At 50.3% G+C, this 12,903-nt stretch overlaps 1 protein-coding gene and 1 non-coding gene across 2 annotated transcripts in view; one reads left to right on the top strand and one right to left on the bottom strand.

Moving 5' to 3' along the window:
• Nucleotides 1–12,903, top strand: part of RYR1 (ryanodine receptor 1) — a 107,691-nt gene that overhangs the window by 25,548 nt on the left and 69,240 nt on the right. Inside the window, exons 28-36 of the mRNA XM_021700963.2 lie at nucleotides 3,212–3,606; nucleotides 4,546–4,678; nucleotides 5,518–5,678; nucleotides 6,128–6,293; nucleotides 8,176–8,262; nucleotides 8,423–8,649; nucleotides 9,869–10,481; nucleotides 12,017–12,280; nucleotides 12,615–12,815. Coding sequence (XP_021556638.2) covers nucleotides 3,212–3,606; nucleotides 4,546–4,678; nucleotides 5,518–5,678; nucleotides 6,128–6,293; nucleotides 8,176–8,262; nucleotides 8,423–8,649; nucleotides 9,869–10,481; nucleotides 12,017–12,280; nucleotides 12,615–12,815 — 2,247 coding nt within the window. The remainder of the gene's footprint in view (nucleotides 1–3,211; nucleotides 3,607–4,545; nucleotides 4,679–5,517; nucleotides 5,679–6,127; nucleotides 6,294–8,175; nucleotides 8,263–8,422; nucleotides 8,650–9,868; nucleotides 10,482–12,016; nucleotides 12,281–12,614; nucleotides 12,816–12,903) is intronic.
• Nucleotides 641–713, bottom strand: TRNAN-GUU. Its single transcript has one exon. It is a non-coding gene; the product is annotated as a tRNA-Asn (tRNA).

Below are 12,903 nucleotides of genomic sequence, written 5' to 3'. Positions count from 1 at the left end.
GGACACTGGGCTCCCAGGGCTGCCTTGTAGGGTATAACCTCAGCAAACCACAACCTGTCTGACCTCCAGGTGCCTTGCCTATTAAATAGGGGAAGGGAAAAAAGAGGAGCTGGGTTGAGTGACCCAGACGGAAATTTCCGGTCCTTATAATTATCTCATCTTATAGCAAGGTTTAAAGAAATGTAAATCTCTCGGTACATTTTGGCACCATCCTTACTAATTGCTATCTGTATATATATATTTTTTTCAGTTTATTTGTTTTTAACAGCTCTTCATTAATCCGAGTACCCTAGTTTTTAGGCTCTAGTGTCTTTTCTTTACCAAGGTTAAACTTAGCATCAGACTTTGACCGTAAAAAGCTCACATAGACCAAAGTGATAGTCCTTTTCTCAACCTGGGAAGAACCTGAATCCCACGTGGCTGAACTTCAGCGGGTACTTCAGAATCAGGCATACCTGGGTTGGCTTCTTATTTGCTGTGTGGCCTTGGGCATGTGACTGTCTCCTCCTGAGCCTCAGTTTTCCCATCCATGGCATTGTTCAGATCTCCTCACATAATCCTTTTCCCTCTCTCTCTGTTCTGAATCATTTGAATAAGTTGGAGACATACATCTTTTTTTAAAATTTTTATGTAAGCTCTATGCCGAACATGGGGCTCGAACTCATGACCCTGAGATCAACAATCACATGCTCTACCAACTGAGCCAGCTGGGTGCCCCCATAGTGCCTCTTTATCCCTAAATATTTCAATGTGCATTTCTTCAGAACAGGCTATACTCTTACAGAACTGCAGTTATGAAAATCGGTCATGAAAATCAGGAAATTTAATACTAATACATACTCTTACCTAATGCATAATCCATATTCAGATTTTATTAATTGTGGTGACAATGTGTCTTTTTATTTTTCTGGTCCAGGATCCAATCCAGGATTATATGTTGCATTTAGTTGTTATGTCTCTTTATTCTTTTTTTTTTTTTTTTAAGATTTTGTTTGTTTACTTATTTATTTATTTAAGAGAGAGAGAGAGAGCACAAGCAAGTGGGGGCCGGGGCAGAAGGGGAAGGAGAGGGACAAACAGACTCTGGACTGAGCGTGGAGCCCCACACGGGGCTCGATCTCACGACCCTGAGACCATGACCTGAGCAGAAACCAAGAGTCAGATGCTTAACCAACTGAGCCACCCAGGCACCCCATGTCTCTTTATTCTTTTTTTTTAAAGATTTTTTTAAACTTTTTTATTTATTTATTTGAGAGAGAGAGAATGAGAGAGAGAGCACATGAGAGAGGGGAGGGTCAGAGGGAGAAGCAGGCTCCCTGCCGAGCAGGGAGCCCGATGTGGGACTGGATCCCGGGACTCCAGGATCATGACCTGAGCCGAAGGCAGTCACTTAACCAACTGAGCCACCCAGGCGCCCAATGTCTCTTTATTCTTTAATGTCAAATGTTCCTGAGTCTGTCTTTGTCTTTCATGCCATTAACATTTTTGAAGAGTACAGGCCAGTTACTTTGCAGATTATCTCTCATTTTGGTTTGTCAAATATCTCCTCATGACTAGGTACAGGTGACACATATTCGGCAGGAATGCCAGAACATTGTGTCCTGCTTGATGCAGGATATCAAGAGGCACATAGTGTCATTATGTCTTATTACCAGTTACTTTAATTTTGACTGTGTGGTTAAGGTGGAGTCGGCCAGGTTTCTCTACCATAAATTACTATTTTTCTCTTTGTAATCAATAATTTGTGGGGAGGCATTTTAAGACTAGGTGAGAATGGATGAGTTTTAAGTAGTTTAGATCTGAGTTTTGGAAAGGTCCCCATTGAGAGTGGATTACAGGGGGTGACAGTGAAGGCAGAAAGACCAGAGGTGCCAGGGGCTGGAGAGGCTGATGGAGCAGACGTTGAACCTCCTGCTAATGCCAGATGTGTTCTCAACCCAAAGAACAGAATGCTAGACAGCTGTAAGAATGAATAGACTAACCTACACACAACCACGTGGACGAATCTCACAACATAATGCCGAGTGAAAGGAGGCAGACACAAAACAGCACAACAACTGTGGGTTCCCCTTTGTAGACAGTTTGAGAACAGGAAGAGCTAATCTGTGGTGTGTTAAATCAGGAGGGTGCTACTGTGAAAGAATATCTGAGATGTTTAGTTACTCCGCACCCAAATCACAGGAGGGAGATGGTGAGTAGACTGTTGCCAAGGAGCAGAGCGAAACTGGGTTTATAAGAAATGGGGGAGAGCAGAGAAAAAGACCCCGCAGACAGTCTGGGAACAGCAAATCTTGGCCACAGTTTCGGGGTGAATTCACTGGCTGGCAGAGAGCACAGAGGTCTCGGCATTTGGTCTTTGAAGAAGAGACAGGAAAGAAAGGGAGCCACTCTGGTTGTTTATGGAGTCTCCAGAAAGCCTCTGAGAGGCTGTCTTTGGAGCACCGAGGCCAGGCATCTGTCCTCTGTCAGCTCCTGCCTCTTGTTTAGGCAAGGTCGGGACATTTCCCTCATCAGAATCCCTCACTGTCTTTGAGAGGGTGCTGACTGAATGGGCACCAAGGGGGCTCCTGGCTGGGTGGGTGGGACTTGATCAACTTGGTCAAGTTCTATGTCTCCGTTTGGGCGCTGGACACACAGATGGGGTCACTCTAAAACCTTACCGTGTTGTGCATTATGACGCGTGCATTTTTCTGAATGTTTTATTTCCATATACAGCAAATTTAGCAAAAATTTATCTGGGGGGGCCTTTACAAAACTCTGGCCCTTCTGGCCTGTTCTCCCGGAGCATCTCCCCAAGACACCAAGGAGGGCAGGGCCTTTGTTCTGCTCACTGATGTGTTCCCAGCACTGGGGAACGGTGTCTGGCACATAGTAGGGTCTCAGGAAGTATTCGTGGAATGGATGGATGGGTGGATGACTTAGTCTGGAGTGAGGACCGTGTGTAGGTAGGTTCAGAACGTTCCCCCAAGTGATTCCAGAGTCTGGCCAGGGCTGTCACTGTACGAGGTGCCCAGACAGAGATTGGCAGAGGGCTGAGCATACCCTACAGCCATGCTGTGTGTCCCCCAGGGAGCCCATCCACTCAGAGGAGTGAGTCTTTGGCTAATTCTCACACAGGTGCTCTAAGGCCTCATGGTGGCTCCTTGTGGACCGGGTTTAGGACCAGTGGCCTAGCCTGCCTGCCTGGCTCAGCCTTCCTGCTCCCCCTTAGGTGGCCCGCGTGGACGGCACCGTGGACACGCCGCCCTGCTTGCGCCTGAGCCACCGCACCTGGGGCTCCCAGAACAGTCTGGTGGAGATGCTCTTCCTCCGGCTCAGCCTTCCAGTCCAGTTCCATCAGCACTTCCGGTGCACCGCAGGGGCCACCCCCCTGACATCCCCCGGCCTGCAGCCCCCCGCTGAGGATGAGGCCCGGGCGGCAGAACCTGATCCCGACTACGAAAACCTGCGGCGCTCAGCGGGGCGCTGGGGTGAGGCTGAGGGGGGCAAAGAAGGAAATGCCAAGGAGGGGGCGCCCGGGGGCAATGCCCAGGCTGGGGTGGAGGCCCAACCCATCAGGGTGGAGAATGAGAAGGATGCTACCACAGAGAAGAACAAGAAGAGAGGGTGAGTTGAGGGTAGGGTCGGGGTGGGGTTTGGGAACCCCAATTAGGCACCCCACTTCAATACATGAGAAACCCCATTGTGTCCCTCAGTGGCCCCATATATGCTTAACATTCTGGAGTCAGAATCCTGAGGGAGCCCATCATGCCTCAAGTGAACCCCATTATCTCCTCGGATGCTCTCATTTCCCAGAGAATGTAAAGTTGGGGTATCCCACTGTATCTATGGAAAACTCCACTATCCTTGGGGTACCTGGTAGGTCCCAAAGCATTTCACCCAATGGACTTTATTATCCATGGACACTAAAGTGTCTTGGGAGAGTTGACTGTACCCCAAGGTATACCAGTGGACACTGCTGGTCTTCTAAATTGGGGTCATTTCTGTGCCTCAAATGTGCCCCCCCAAAAGCTAACTTCACAGGAGACCCTCAACAGGCATTAAATCTGACTTGAAACTAAATGTGCTTTCCCGTACTATCACAGTAGTTTTCAGTGGGATGTAGTTCTGTGTCTCTTGGCGGATCTTTGGAAATGGTGGACGATTTTGGTTATCACAGTTTGTTGGGACGGTGGTGATGCTACTGGGGGACTCCAGGAATTCTACAAGCTTTTGGTGTACAAGACAGTACCACACAATGAAGGATTGTCCTTTCCCAAATGCCTTTAGCACCCATATGAGAAATGCTGACTTAGGGGGACCACTGTATGCCCCAAAGGGAACCTCCATGTCCCCAGAGGCACCTTTAAATTTGGGCATCTGCAAGCACAGGGCACAGCATCTCCAGAATGGATAATGATGACTCAGTTGGCAGTTTTATCCCTCTAGAGGCGGGGACTTGGGTATTAGAAATGGGATGTGGGGGTCATGAATGTTGTGGTGGAGAGGTCTGGGGGCTGGGCTTGAGAGCTGGTTCTCACAGCAGCCTCTCCTCCCCATCACCAGGTTCTTATTCAAGGCCAAGAAGGCCGCCATGATGACCCAACCACCAGCCACTCCCACTCTGCCCCGACTCCCTCGAGAGGTCGTGCCCGCTGACAACCGTGATGACCCTGAGATCATCCTCAATACCACCACGGTGGGAATCTAGGACCCTCAACTCTGAGACCCCTGAGATTTCCAAATTTCATGCGGCAATCCCCTAGTAATCCCCTTACCTGGGGACACCCCAGTATACACTGAAGACCATAAAATAGAGCACACACTGATTTAGTCCTTTGAACCTCTAAATCCATATACCTAGGGGGCCTAAAAATTGCAGGAACGCAATGAAGCTATGAGGCACACTTATAAAGCTCCCAGGGATCCAGAATCCAGAGGAAGTACCAATATAGACTTGGGACCTCATATTTGTGTTCACCCATATAAACTCAATACCCCCAAATTTAATAGCTATTCTAATATATTCTTGGGAACCAACATTCACAATTACCCCTGTAGAGTTTGGGGATTTCCCAATCTGAAATGTTTTCTGAGACAGCCTTGTGGTTAGGATTATGGGCTACCTGGGTGCCAAGTGGGTAAGTCACTTCTGCTCTATGCCTTCTCCTTATGGAAGTTTTATGGTTTTCCCATCAGTAAAATGCGGATACAAATTGTACCCACTTGGTGGTGATTAAGTTAATTAATTTGTGAACTATTTGTCACCTATTATTTATTAATAACTTTGTAATTTGGAGAGGGACCCAAATTCGGGGGTATCACAAATAGTCCCAAGAGGATTCCCAAATCTAAAAATATATCAGTAGACACAGAAATAGAGGGGCATAGACCCCGGGGTGTGTGTGTCTCAAATCCAGTAATTTCTTGTTGAACTCCCAGAGGACACTGAATCCAGAGAGACCAACTTAGAGTTCCAGGGAAGCCCTGTGTCACGCACCTTCTGGACTGACCATTGGTCCCCCTTTGCCTCTCTAGTACTATTACTCCGTGAGGGTCTTCGCTGGCCAGGAACCCAGCTGCGTGTGGGTGGGCTGGGTCACCCCCGACTACCATCAGCACGACATGAACTTCGAACTTAGCAAGGTCCGGGCAGTGACAGTGACCATGGGGGACGAACAAGGCAACGTCCACAGCAGGTGAGGAAAGGGGCTGGGGACTGTGGGAAGTGAGAGGTCAGCGCTGGGCACCTGGCTCTCCCCAGGCTCTCCCCAGCAGCTTCCCTCCCCCTCTTCTTCTCCTCTTCTCTCCCTGTTTACTTTCCTCCTCTGGGTTTTTCCTCCTCTTCTGTTTCTGTTTGGTCTCTTCCATTTTCTCTTCCTTCATCTCATGCTCCCCTTTCTACATTACCTCCTGTCTCTGTTCTCTCTTCCTGCTCCCCTTCCCTCTCTTCCTCCCAGAACCCCCAGCCAACTTCTAAGAACTCTCGCTCTGAGGGGCTTGGGGTTTCGGCACTCAGGTCTGCAGGTGGGGGTCTGGGGGTGGAGCTCTGAGGTCATGGTAATCTGGGAGTTTGGGGAAGGAAATGTCCAGGGTCCAGAGCACCTTGGCTGAGGAGCCATGCACTGACCACTCCTGTTTCCTCCAGCCTCAAGTGCAGCAACTGCTACATGGTGTGGGGCGGGGACTTCGTGAGCTCCGGGCAGCAGGGCCGGATCAGCCACACAGACCTCGTCATTGGCTGCCTGGTGGACTTGGCCACTGGCCTGATGACGTTTACTGCCAATGGGAAAGAGAGCAACACCTTTTTCCAGGTGAGCCCAGCTTAGCAATAGTGTCCTCATGTCCCAGAATGCTGGGAAGACTCTTCCAGACCCCCTCTGAGGACAGACCCCAGAGAAGGCCAGGCCTGGGAAGGCCCTGGGAGACCACCTAGTTAACCATTCACTGAACTGACACCCAGAAAGGAGGAGACAGAGCACTGCCTTGACCTTGGAGAGGGGTCCATAGTCCCTCTTGGCCCTGCTGACACCAATCGCCAACTTTTCGCCAATCAGGGAACACCCTAGGATGAATCCTCAGGTGGGCTTTTCTTTTTCAACATTTCCTGTTGCAACACTTATTTTATTTATTATGAAAGATTTCAAACATACAACAAAATCAAAGGAATTGTACAGTGAACGCCCATATACCCACTACCAAGAATCTACCACCCACACTGGCTTTATCATGTATTTATCCACTTATCCATCCATTAATCCATCTAACTTGGATTTTACAAAACTTTATTTTAAATGGAGAATTTCAAAAATATGCAAAAATGGAATAGTGTACTGGACCTCCATGTCCCCACTCTCCAGCTTCAACTGTTACCCACTTGCAGCTGATCTTGTGTCATCTTTTTTTTTTTAAAGATTTTACTTTATTTATTTATTTGAGAGAGAGAGAGAGAGTGCAAGAGAGCACAAGAGGGGGTAGGGTCAGAGGGAGAAGCAGATTCCCCGCCGAGCAGGGAACCTGATGTGGGACTCAATCCTGGGACTCCGGGATCATGATCCAAGCTGAAGGCAGTCACCCAACCAACTGAGCCACGCAGGCACCCTGATCTTGTGTCATCTTTACCGTTTATACCCATCTTCACTACCACACCCACTGGATGATTTTGAAGGAGACCCCAGATATCATATGGTTTCATCTCTTTTCAGTATGTATCTCTACAAAAGTAAGGATTCTTTTAAAAAGCATAACCACTGTACCACTCGTATAAAAAGTCCCTAGTAATTCCTACTTAATTAATCCAGTCCGTGTTCACATTTCTCTGGTTGTCTCAAAAATGTCTTTTTCCTGTTTGTTCATTTGAATTGGAATCCAAATAAGGTCATGTATTTTAGTTAGTTGCTATGCCCCTCAAGTCTCTCATATGTAGATTTCCCTTCCGTGTCTGTCTTCTTCTCTGAAATGTGTTTGTTGAAGAAACCAGGCTGTCTGTCCTGGAAAGATTTGCTTCTCAAAGTGTGGTCCCTGGATCAGTAGGATCTGCATCACCTGGGGGCTTGTTAGAAATGAGGAATCTCAGGCTTCTCCCTTCTCACCTGCCCAGTGAGAATCCGAAATTTAATCCTGGGGGATTCATGTATCTACCACCATCTGAAGAGTGCTGGCTTGGCTTCTCAGTCTTAATCTGGCTGATGCATCCCCGTGGTGTTGTTTTAACGTTTTCCTCTGTCCCCTGTATTTCCTGTCAACCGGCAGACGGGTCCACAGGTGTGGTTAGATTCAGGTTTGGCAAGACTGCTTCACAGATGATGGTGTTTGTGGTGATGGAGGCTGGGTGGGTTCCACTGCGGAGATCAGAGGGGCTGGAGGGAAAGCGCAGTCAGAAGACCTTCCTGGGTTTTGACAAATGAGTCTTGGGAGAGAAATGGAAATGGTACCAGGTGGAGGGCATGATATGCACAATGACCCGGAAGATAATGTTGCCCCTGGGGGAGGTGGAGGAGGTTGGCCTGTCTGGATCAGAGGTGGTGCAGCCCATGAGCAACCTCGGGGTCCCTGCGGCATTTTCAGTGCCTGAGTTTGGCTCTGTAAACACCAGCAGGATCAGGCTGGGGCGGTCAACCCCAGAGTTCAGGATCCAGAGTCAATGTCACCTCTAGTTCACCCTCTTCCTCACCCTGGCCTTTTCTTCCTTGCCAGGTGGAGCCCAACACGAAGCTGTTTCCTGCCGTCTTTGTCCTGCCCACCCACCAGAACGTCATCCAGTTTGAGTTGGGGAAGCAGAAGGTAAGAGTGCAGTGATGGGGCAGGCTGAGGTGGTAGGTGCGGGAGGTCAGGCTGCCAGAGTGGCTGAAAAGTGGAGCAATCCGGGAGGTCTCCCTGGAAGCAGAGTGGCAGGACAGAGAGGGCTGGGAATCCTGACCCGAGCACACCTCTGTGCCCCTAGAACATCATGCCGCTGTCAGCCGCCATGTTTCTGAGTGAGCGCAAGAACCCGGCCCCACAGTGCCCGCCTCGGCTAGAGGTGCAGATGCTGATGCCTGTCTCGTGGAGCCGTATGCCCAACCACTTCCTGCAGGTGGAGACACGGCGTGCAGGAGAGCGGCTCGGCTGGGCTGTGCAGTGCCAGGAGCCGCTGACCATGATGGCTTTGCACATCCCTGAGGAGAACCGGTCAGGGCCAGCCCAGGCTTGTGGGGGTGGGATGGGTATTGCAAGTCCTCTGAGGTCTGGAACCCTCTCAGTGCCCCCCTCCACCAGTACCCCAGGACTCCAGCCAACACCCCAGTAGGCCCCAGACCTACCTCAGGGGACTCTGACTCTCAGCTCGGGCATCCCCAGATAAGACTCCAGGGGACTCCAGACCCACCTCAGAGGGCTTTAGGACCATCTTAGTGGACCACAGACTCACATCCAGGGACCCCAGACCTACCCCACAGGGCTCCAAGCCCATTTCAAGGAGCCCAGATCCACACTGAGAAGCCACACGAACTCCAGGAGCCTCAAGTGCCCCTCAGAAGGACATGGACATTACTCAGAGAGGCCCAGATGCACCCCAGGGTGTCTTGGGCACACCCAGGGAAACTCTGGATGTATCCCATGGAAATCTCAAACCCAGTCCAGGGGACCCAGACACACCCAGAGTAGAGCTGTGTTCACATGTATGGCAGGAATGCTCTTAGGTACCTTGAACAGACTCCAATCCCAGACACCCCGAGAGGCTCTGATATGTTGCATCTTTCCTTTATTCATTCATTCAACAGATAGCTCTGAGCTCTTCCTGTGTGACCAGCAGCATTCTAGGCTGGAAACACCAAACCCGTGTGAACGGACATTCTAACAATGCTCATGTATAACTCAGGGGGCTCAGACTTGCCCAAGGGGACTCAGACCCATCTCTGGGAGTCCCAGATACACGCACTTACTTTATCAATCTATCCATCTATCTAACAAGTATTTATTGAGCACTTACTATGTGCTAAGTCCTGTTGAGGTGCTGGGAATATAGCAAAAAAAAAAAAAAAGAAAGTGCCCAAAAGGCAGAAATGTCCTGCCCTGGTGGGGTTTACATTCTAGTCGTATTCAAACATAGCCAGGTTCCTCAGTGAGCCTGCCAGAGGGAGGTTCAGTCCCAATTTGAGGTCACCAGATCTCCTCCATGTACTCTCAGATACCCCAGAGTACCAGACCATCCCAGGGATCCCAGATATATCCCAAGGAGCCCCCAGACCACGTCGGGACGTCCAGAACTATTAAAAGACTCCTAGACCCAGCTCCGCAGACCTCACAGAACCTTGACCCAGCAGGATACGGGGATTTGACACTCACCTTAGCATTTCTTTGCCTCCCTGTGGTCTGTCCCTGTCTGTGGCCCCGGTCCCGTCCGCCGCAGCTGCATGGACATTCTGGAGCTGTCGGAGCGCCTGGACCTGCAGCGGTTCCACTCTCACACCCTCTGCCTCTACCGCGCGGTGTGCGCGCTGGGCAACAACCGCGTGGCACATGCTCTGTGCAGCCACGTGGACCAGGCGCAGCTGCTGCACGCCCTGGAGGACGCGCACCTGCCCGGCCCGCTGCGGGCCGGCTACTACGACCTCCTCATCAGCATCCACCTCGAAAGTGCCTGCCGCAGCCGCCGCTCCATGCTCTCTGAGTACATCGTGCCCCTCACGGAGGAGACCCGCGCCATCACTCTCTTCCCCCCTGGAAAAAGTGCGGAAAACGGCCCCCGCCGCTACGGCCTGCCGGGCGTTGGCGTCACCACCTCGCTGAGGCCTCCACACCATTTCTCCCCGCCCTGTTTCGTGGCTGCCCTGCCGGCTGCTGGCGTGGCGGAAGCTCGGGCCCGCCTCAGCCCCAGCATCCCTCTGGAGGCGCTGCGGGATAAAGCGCTGAGAATGCTGGGGGAGGCTGTGCGAGGTGGTGGGCAGCACGCACGTGACCCTGTCGGGGGCTCTGTGGAGTTCCAGTTTGTGCCCGTGCTCAAGCTCGTGTCCACCCTGCTGGTAATGGTTTCCTCCTGCCTCCCTCTGTCCCATTCTTCTTCCACATTCCAAATCATCCGTCAATCCCCCTCTCATTTATGCATCCAACCACCCATTCACCTCTCCATCCTCCACCTTTCAATTTATCCTTCTATCATCTACTCATCTTTCATTCACTTTTCCTCCCATCCATTCATCTGTCGTCTGTTAATCTGTTTATTAATCTTTTCTCCCTTCTTTCCATTCACCCATCCAAACAACCATCATTCATCCATCTATCCTCCACCCGTCTATTCAAACATACCCCCATCTTCCTGTCCACAAGTCCATCCATATATTTACCCTTCCATTCTCTGCCCGCATGTCCCTCCATCCGTCCATCCGTGTATCCATCTATCCAACTTTCAATCTAGTTGTCCATTCATCCTTGCATTTACTCATACATCAGTATATCTACCATTCCATCTATTCATTTATCCACCTAGCCATTTATTTATTAATCTCTCTTTCCTTTCATACATCCCGTTATCATCCTCCTTCCACCTGTGCATACATCCATCCACATATCCATCCATCCACCCATCTACAGGTTCATCTGTTCCTTCATCTTCCTCCTGCCTGTCTGTCCACCAATGCATCTCTCAATCCATATATATACACGCCTATCCACCTACCCACAAATCCATCCAACTATCTACACCCATTCATCTACCCACCATACACTCATTCTTCATCCTTTATTGCGTGTATCTTTTCACTCATTCACATACTCATCTAATGCCTCATCCATATATCCATCCATCCAAATTTTCATGTGCAAACCTATCCACCCATCCATCATCCAACCACCCCCCCCCCCCCCCCCCCCCCCCCTGGCTATTTACCCATTTATCTATTTACCCATCCACTCATTTACATACTCACGTACCTATCAAATCATCCATCCACCTACCCACCTATCCATACATTATATATCCTGTCCTTCATCCACGCATCTCTTCCTCTACCTTTACCTTCACCTCTCCATCCGTTATCTGCCCACCAATTTCTCTCCCCTTCAAACCTCTACTATTTCATCTATTAATTCAGCCATACAGTTCTCTCCCCCACGTATCCATCTGTCTTTCCCCACTGTTTTTCCCTTTCATCTACCTGCTCTCCCTCCATCTGTTAGCATCTTCATTATGCTTACTGAGGGCTAGCATATACTGGGAGCTATGAGAGCATCCCATCGGGGTAGGGTGTGTCCTGTTCCAGAGTCACATATGCTCAAACTTAGGAGAAAGGACATTTGCTAGTGAAGGGAGAGGTGCTCATGTTTGGCTATGTGGTCTGGGCCAGGTTAGGTGGTATACAGGGTGTGGATCTGGGGGGACCTTAAGGAAGATGAATAGCAGGGCAGGGGGATGCCATTTCTTTGTGTAGGAGGAATCATATCTAGCCCATGTAGGAATGAATCTGACATGTGCAGGAGAAGCAGATCTGGGGAGTGAGGCTGGGATGTTGATTTGGAGGTCTTGTGAGCCACAGTGAAGGACCCAGGCTTTGTCCTGTAGGTGATGGGCATCTTTGCTGATGAGGATGTGAAACAGATCTTGAAGATGATTGAACCTGAAGTATTCACTGAGGAAGAAGAGGAAGAGGAAGAGGAGGAAGAAGAAGAGGAAGATGAAGAGGAGAAGGAGGAGGATGAGGAGGAAGAGGCACGGGAGAAAGAAGACGAGGAAAAAGAGGAAGAGGAGACAGCAGAAGGGGAAAAAGAAGAAGACTTGGAGGAAGGGCTGCTCCAGATGAAGTTGCCAGAATCTGTGAAGTTACAGGTGGGCTGATTCTTCCTGTTCTCCAGCCTCCCCCGATCTGGGCTGGGAGACACAGGATCTGGTGGGGCATGAGTCTGGACTTTGTCCCGAGGAAGTGGGGAGCTGTGCAAGTGCCACAGATGATTGGAGTGCTCCTGGCTTCAAATGATCTCTCTGGTTGCCATGTGGCAGGTGGGTTGGAGAGATAAGACCATGGAGAAGCCTGGCTTAAGGATCCAGGCAGGAAATGATGATGGCAGATAGGGCAGGGCCATGGAGAGGGGAGAAGAAACAAGTAAAGTTTCAAGGATGGTCTCATCACCATCATTCCTACTGCATGGCTGTCCTCCCACAGATGTGCCACCTGCTGGAGTATTTCTGTGACCAAGAGCTGCAGCACCGTGTGGAATCCCTAGCAGCCTTTGCGGAGCGCTATGTGGACAAGCTCCAGGCCAACCAGCGGGATCGCTATGGCCTCCTCATGAAAGCCTTCACCATGTCTGCAGCTGAGACTGCCCGACGTACTCGCGAGTTCCGCTCCCCACCCCAGGAGCAGGTACTCTGACCCTTGACCCCAGCTGGCATTACTGTCTAAACCCCAACTTTAACCTTTCCCCTACTGATGGTACTACACCTTTAAACTC

This window comes from Neomonachus schauinslandi, chromosome 16 (genome assembly GCF_002201575.2).
Source record: "Neomonachus schauinslandi chromosome 16, ASM220157v2, whole genome shotgun sequence".
NCBI lineage: Eukaryota > Metazoa > Chordata > Mammalia > Carnivora > Phocidae > Neomonachus > Neomonachus schauinslandi.
The sequence above is the reverse complement of the archived record's forward strand: the minus strand, read 5'-3'. Positions and strand labels throughout refer to the sequence as shown.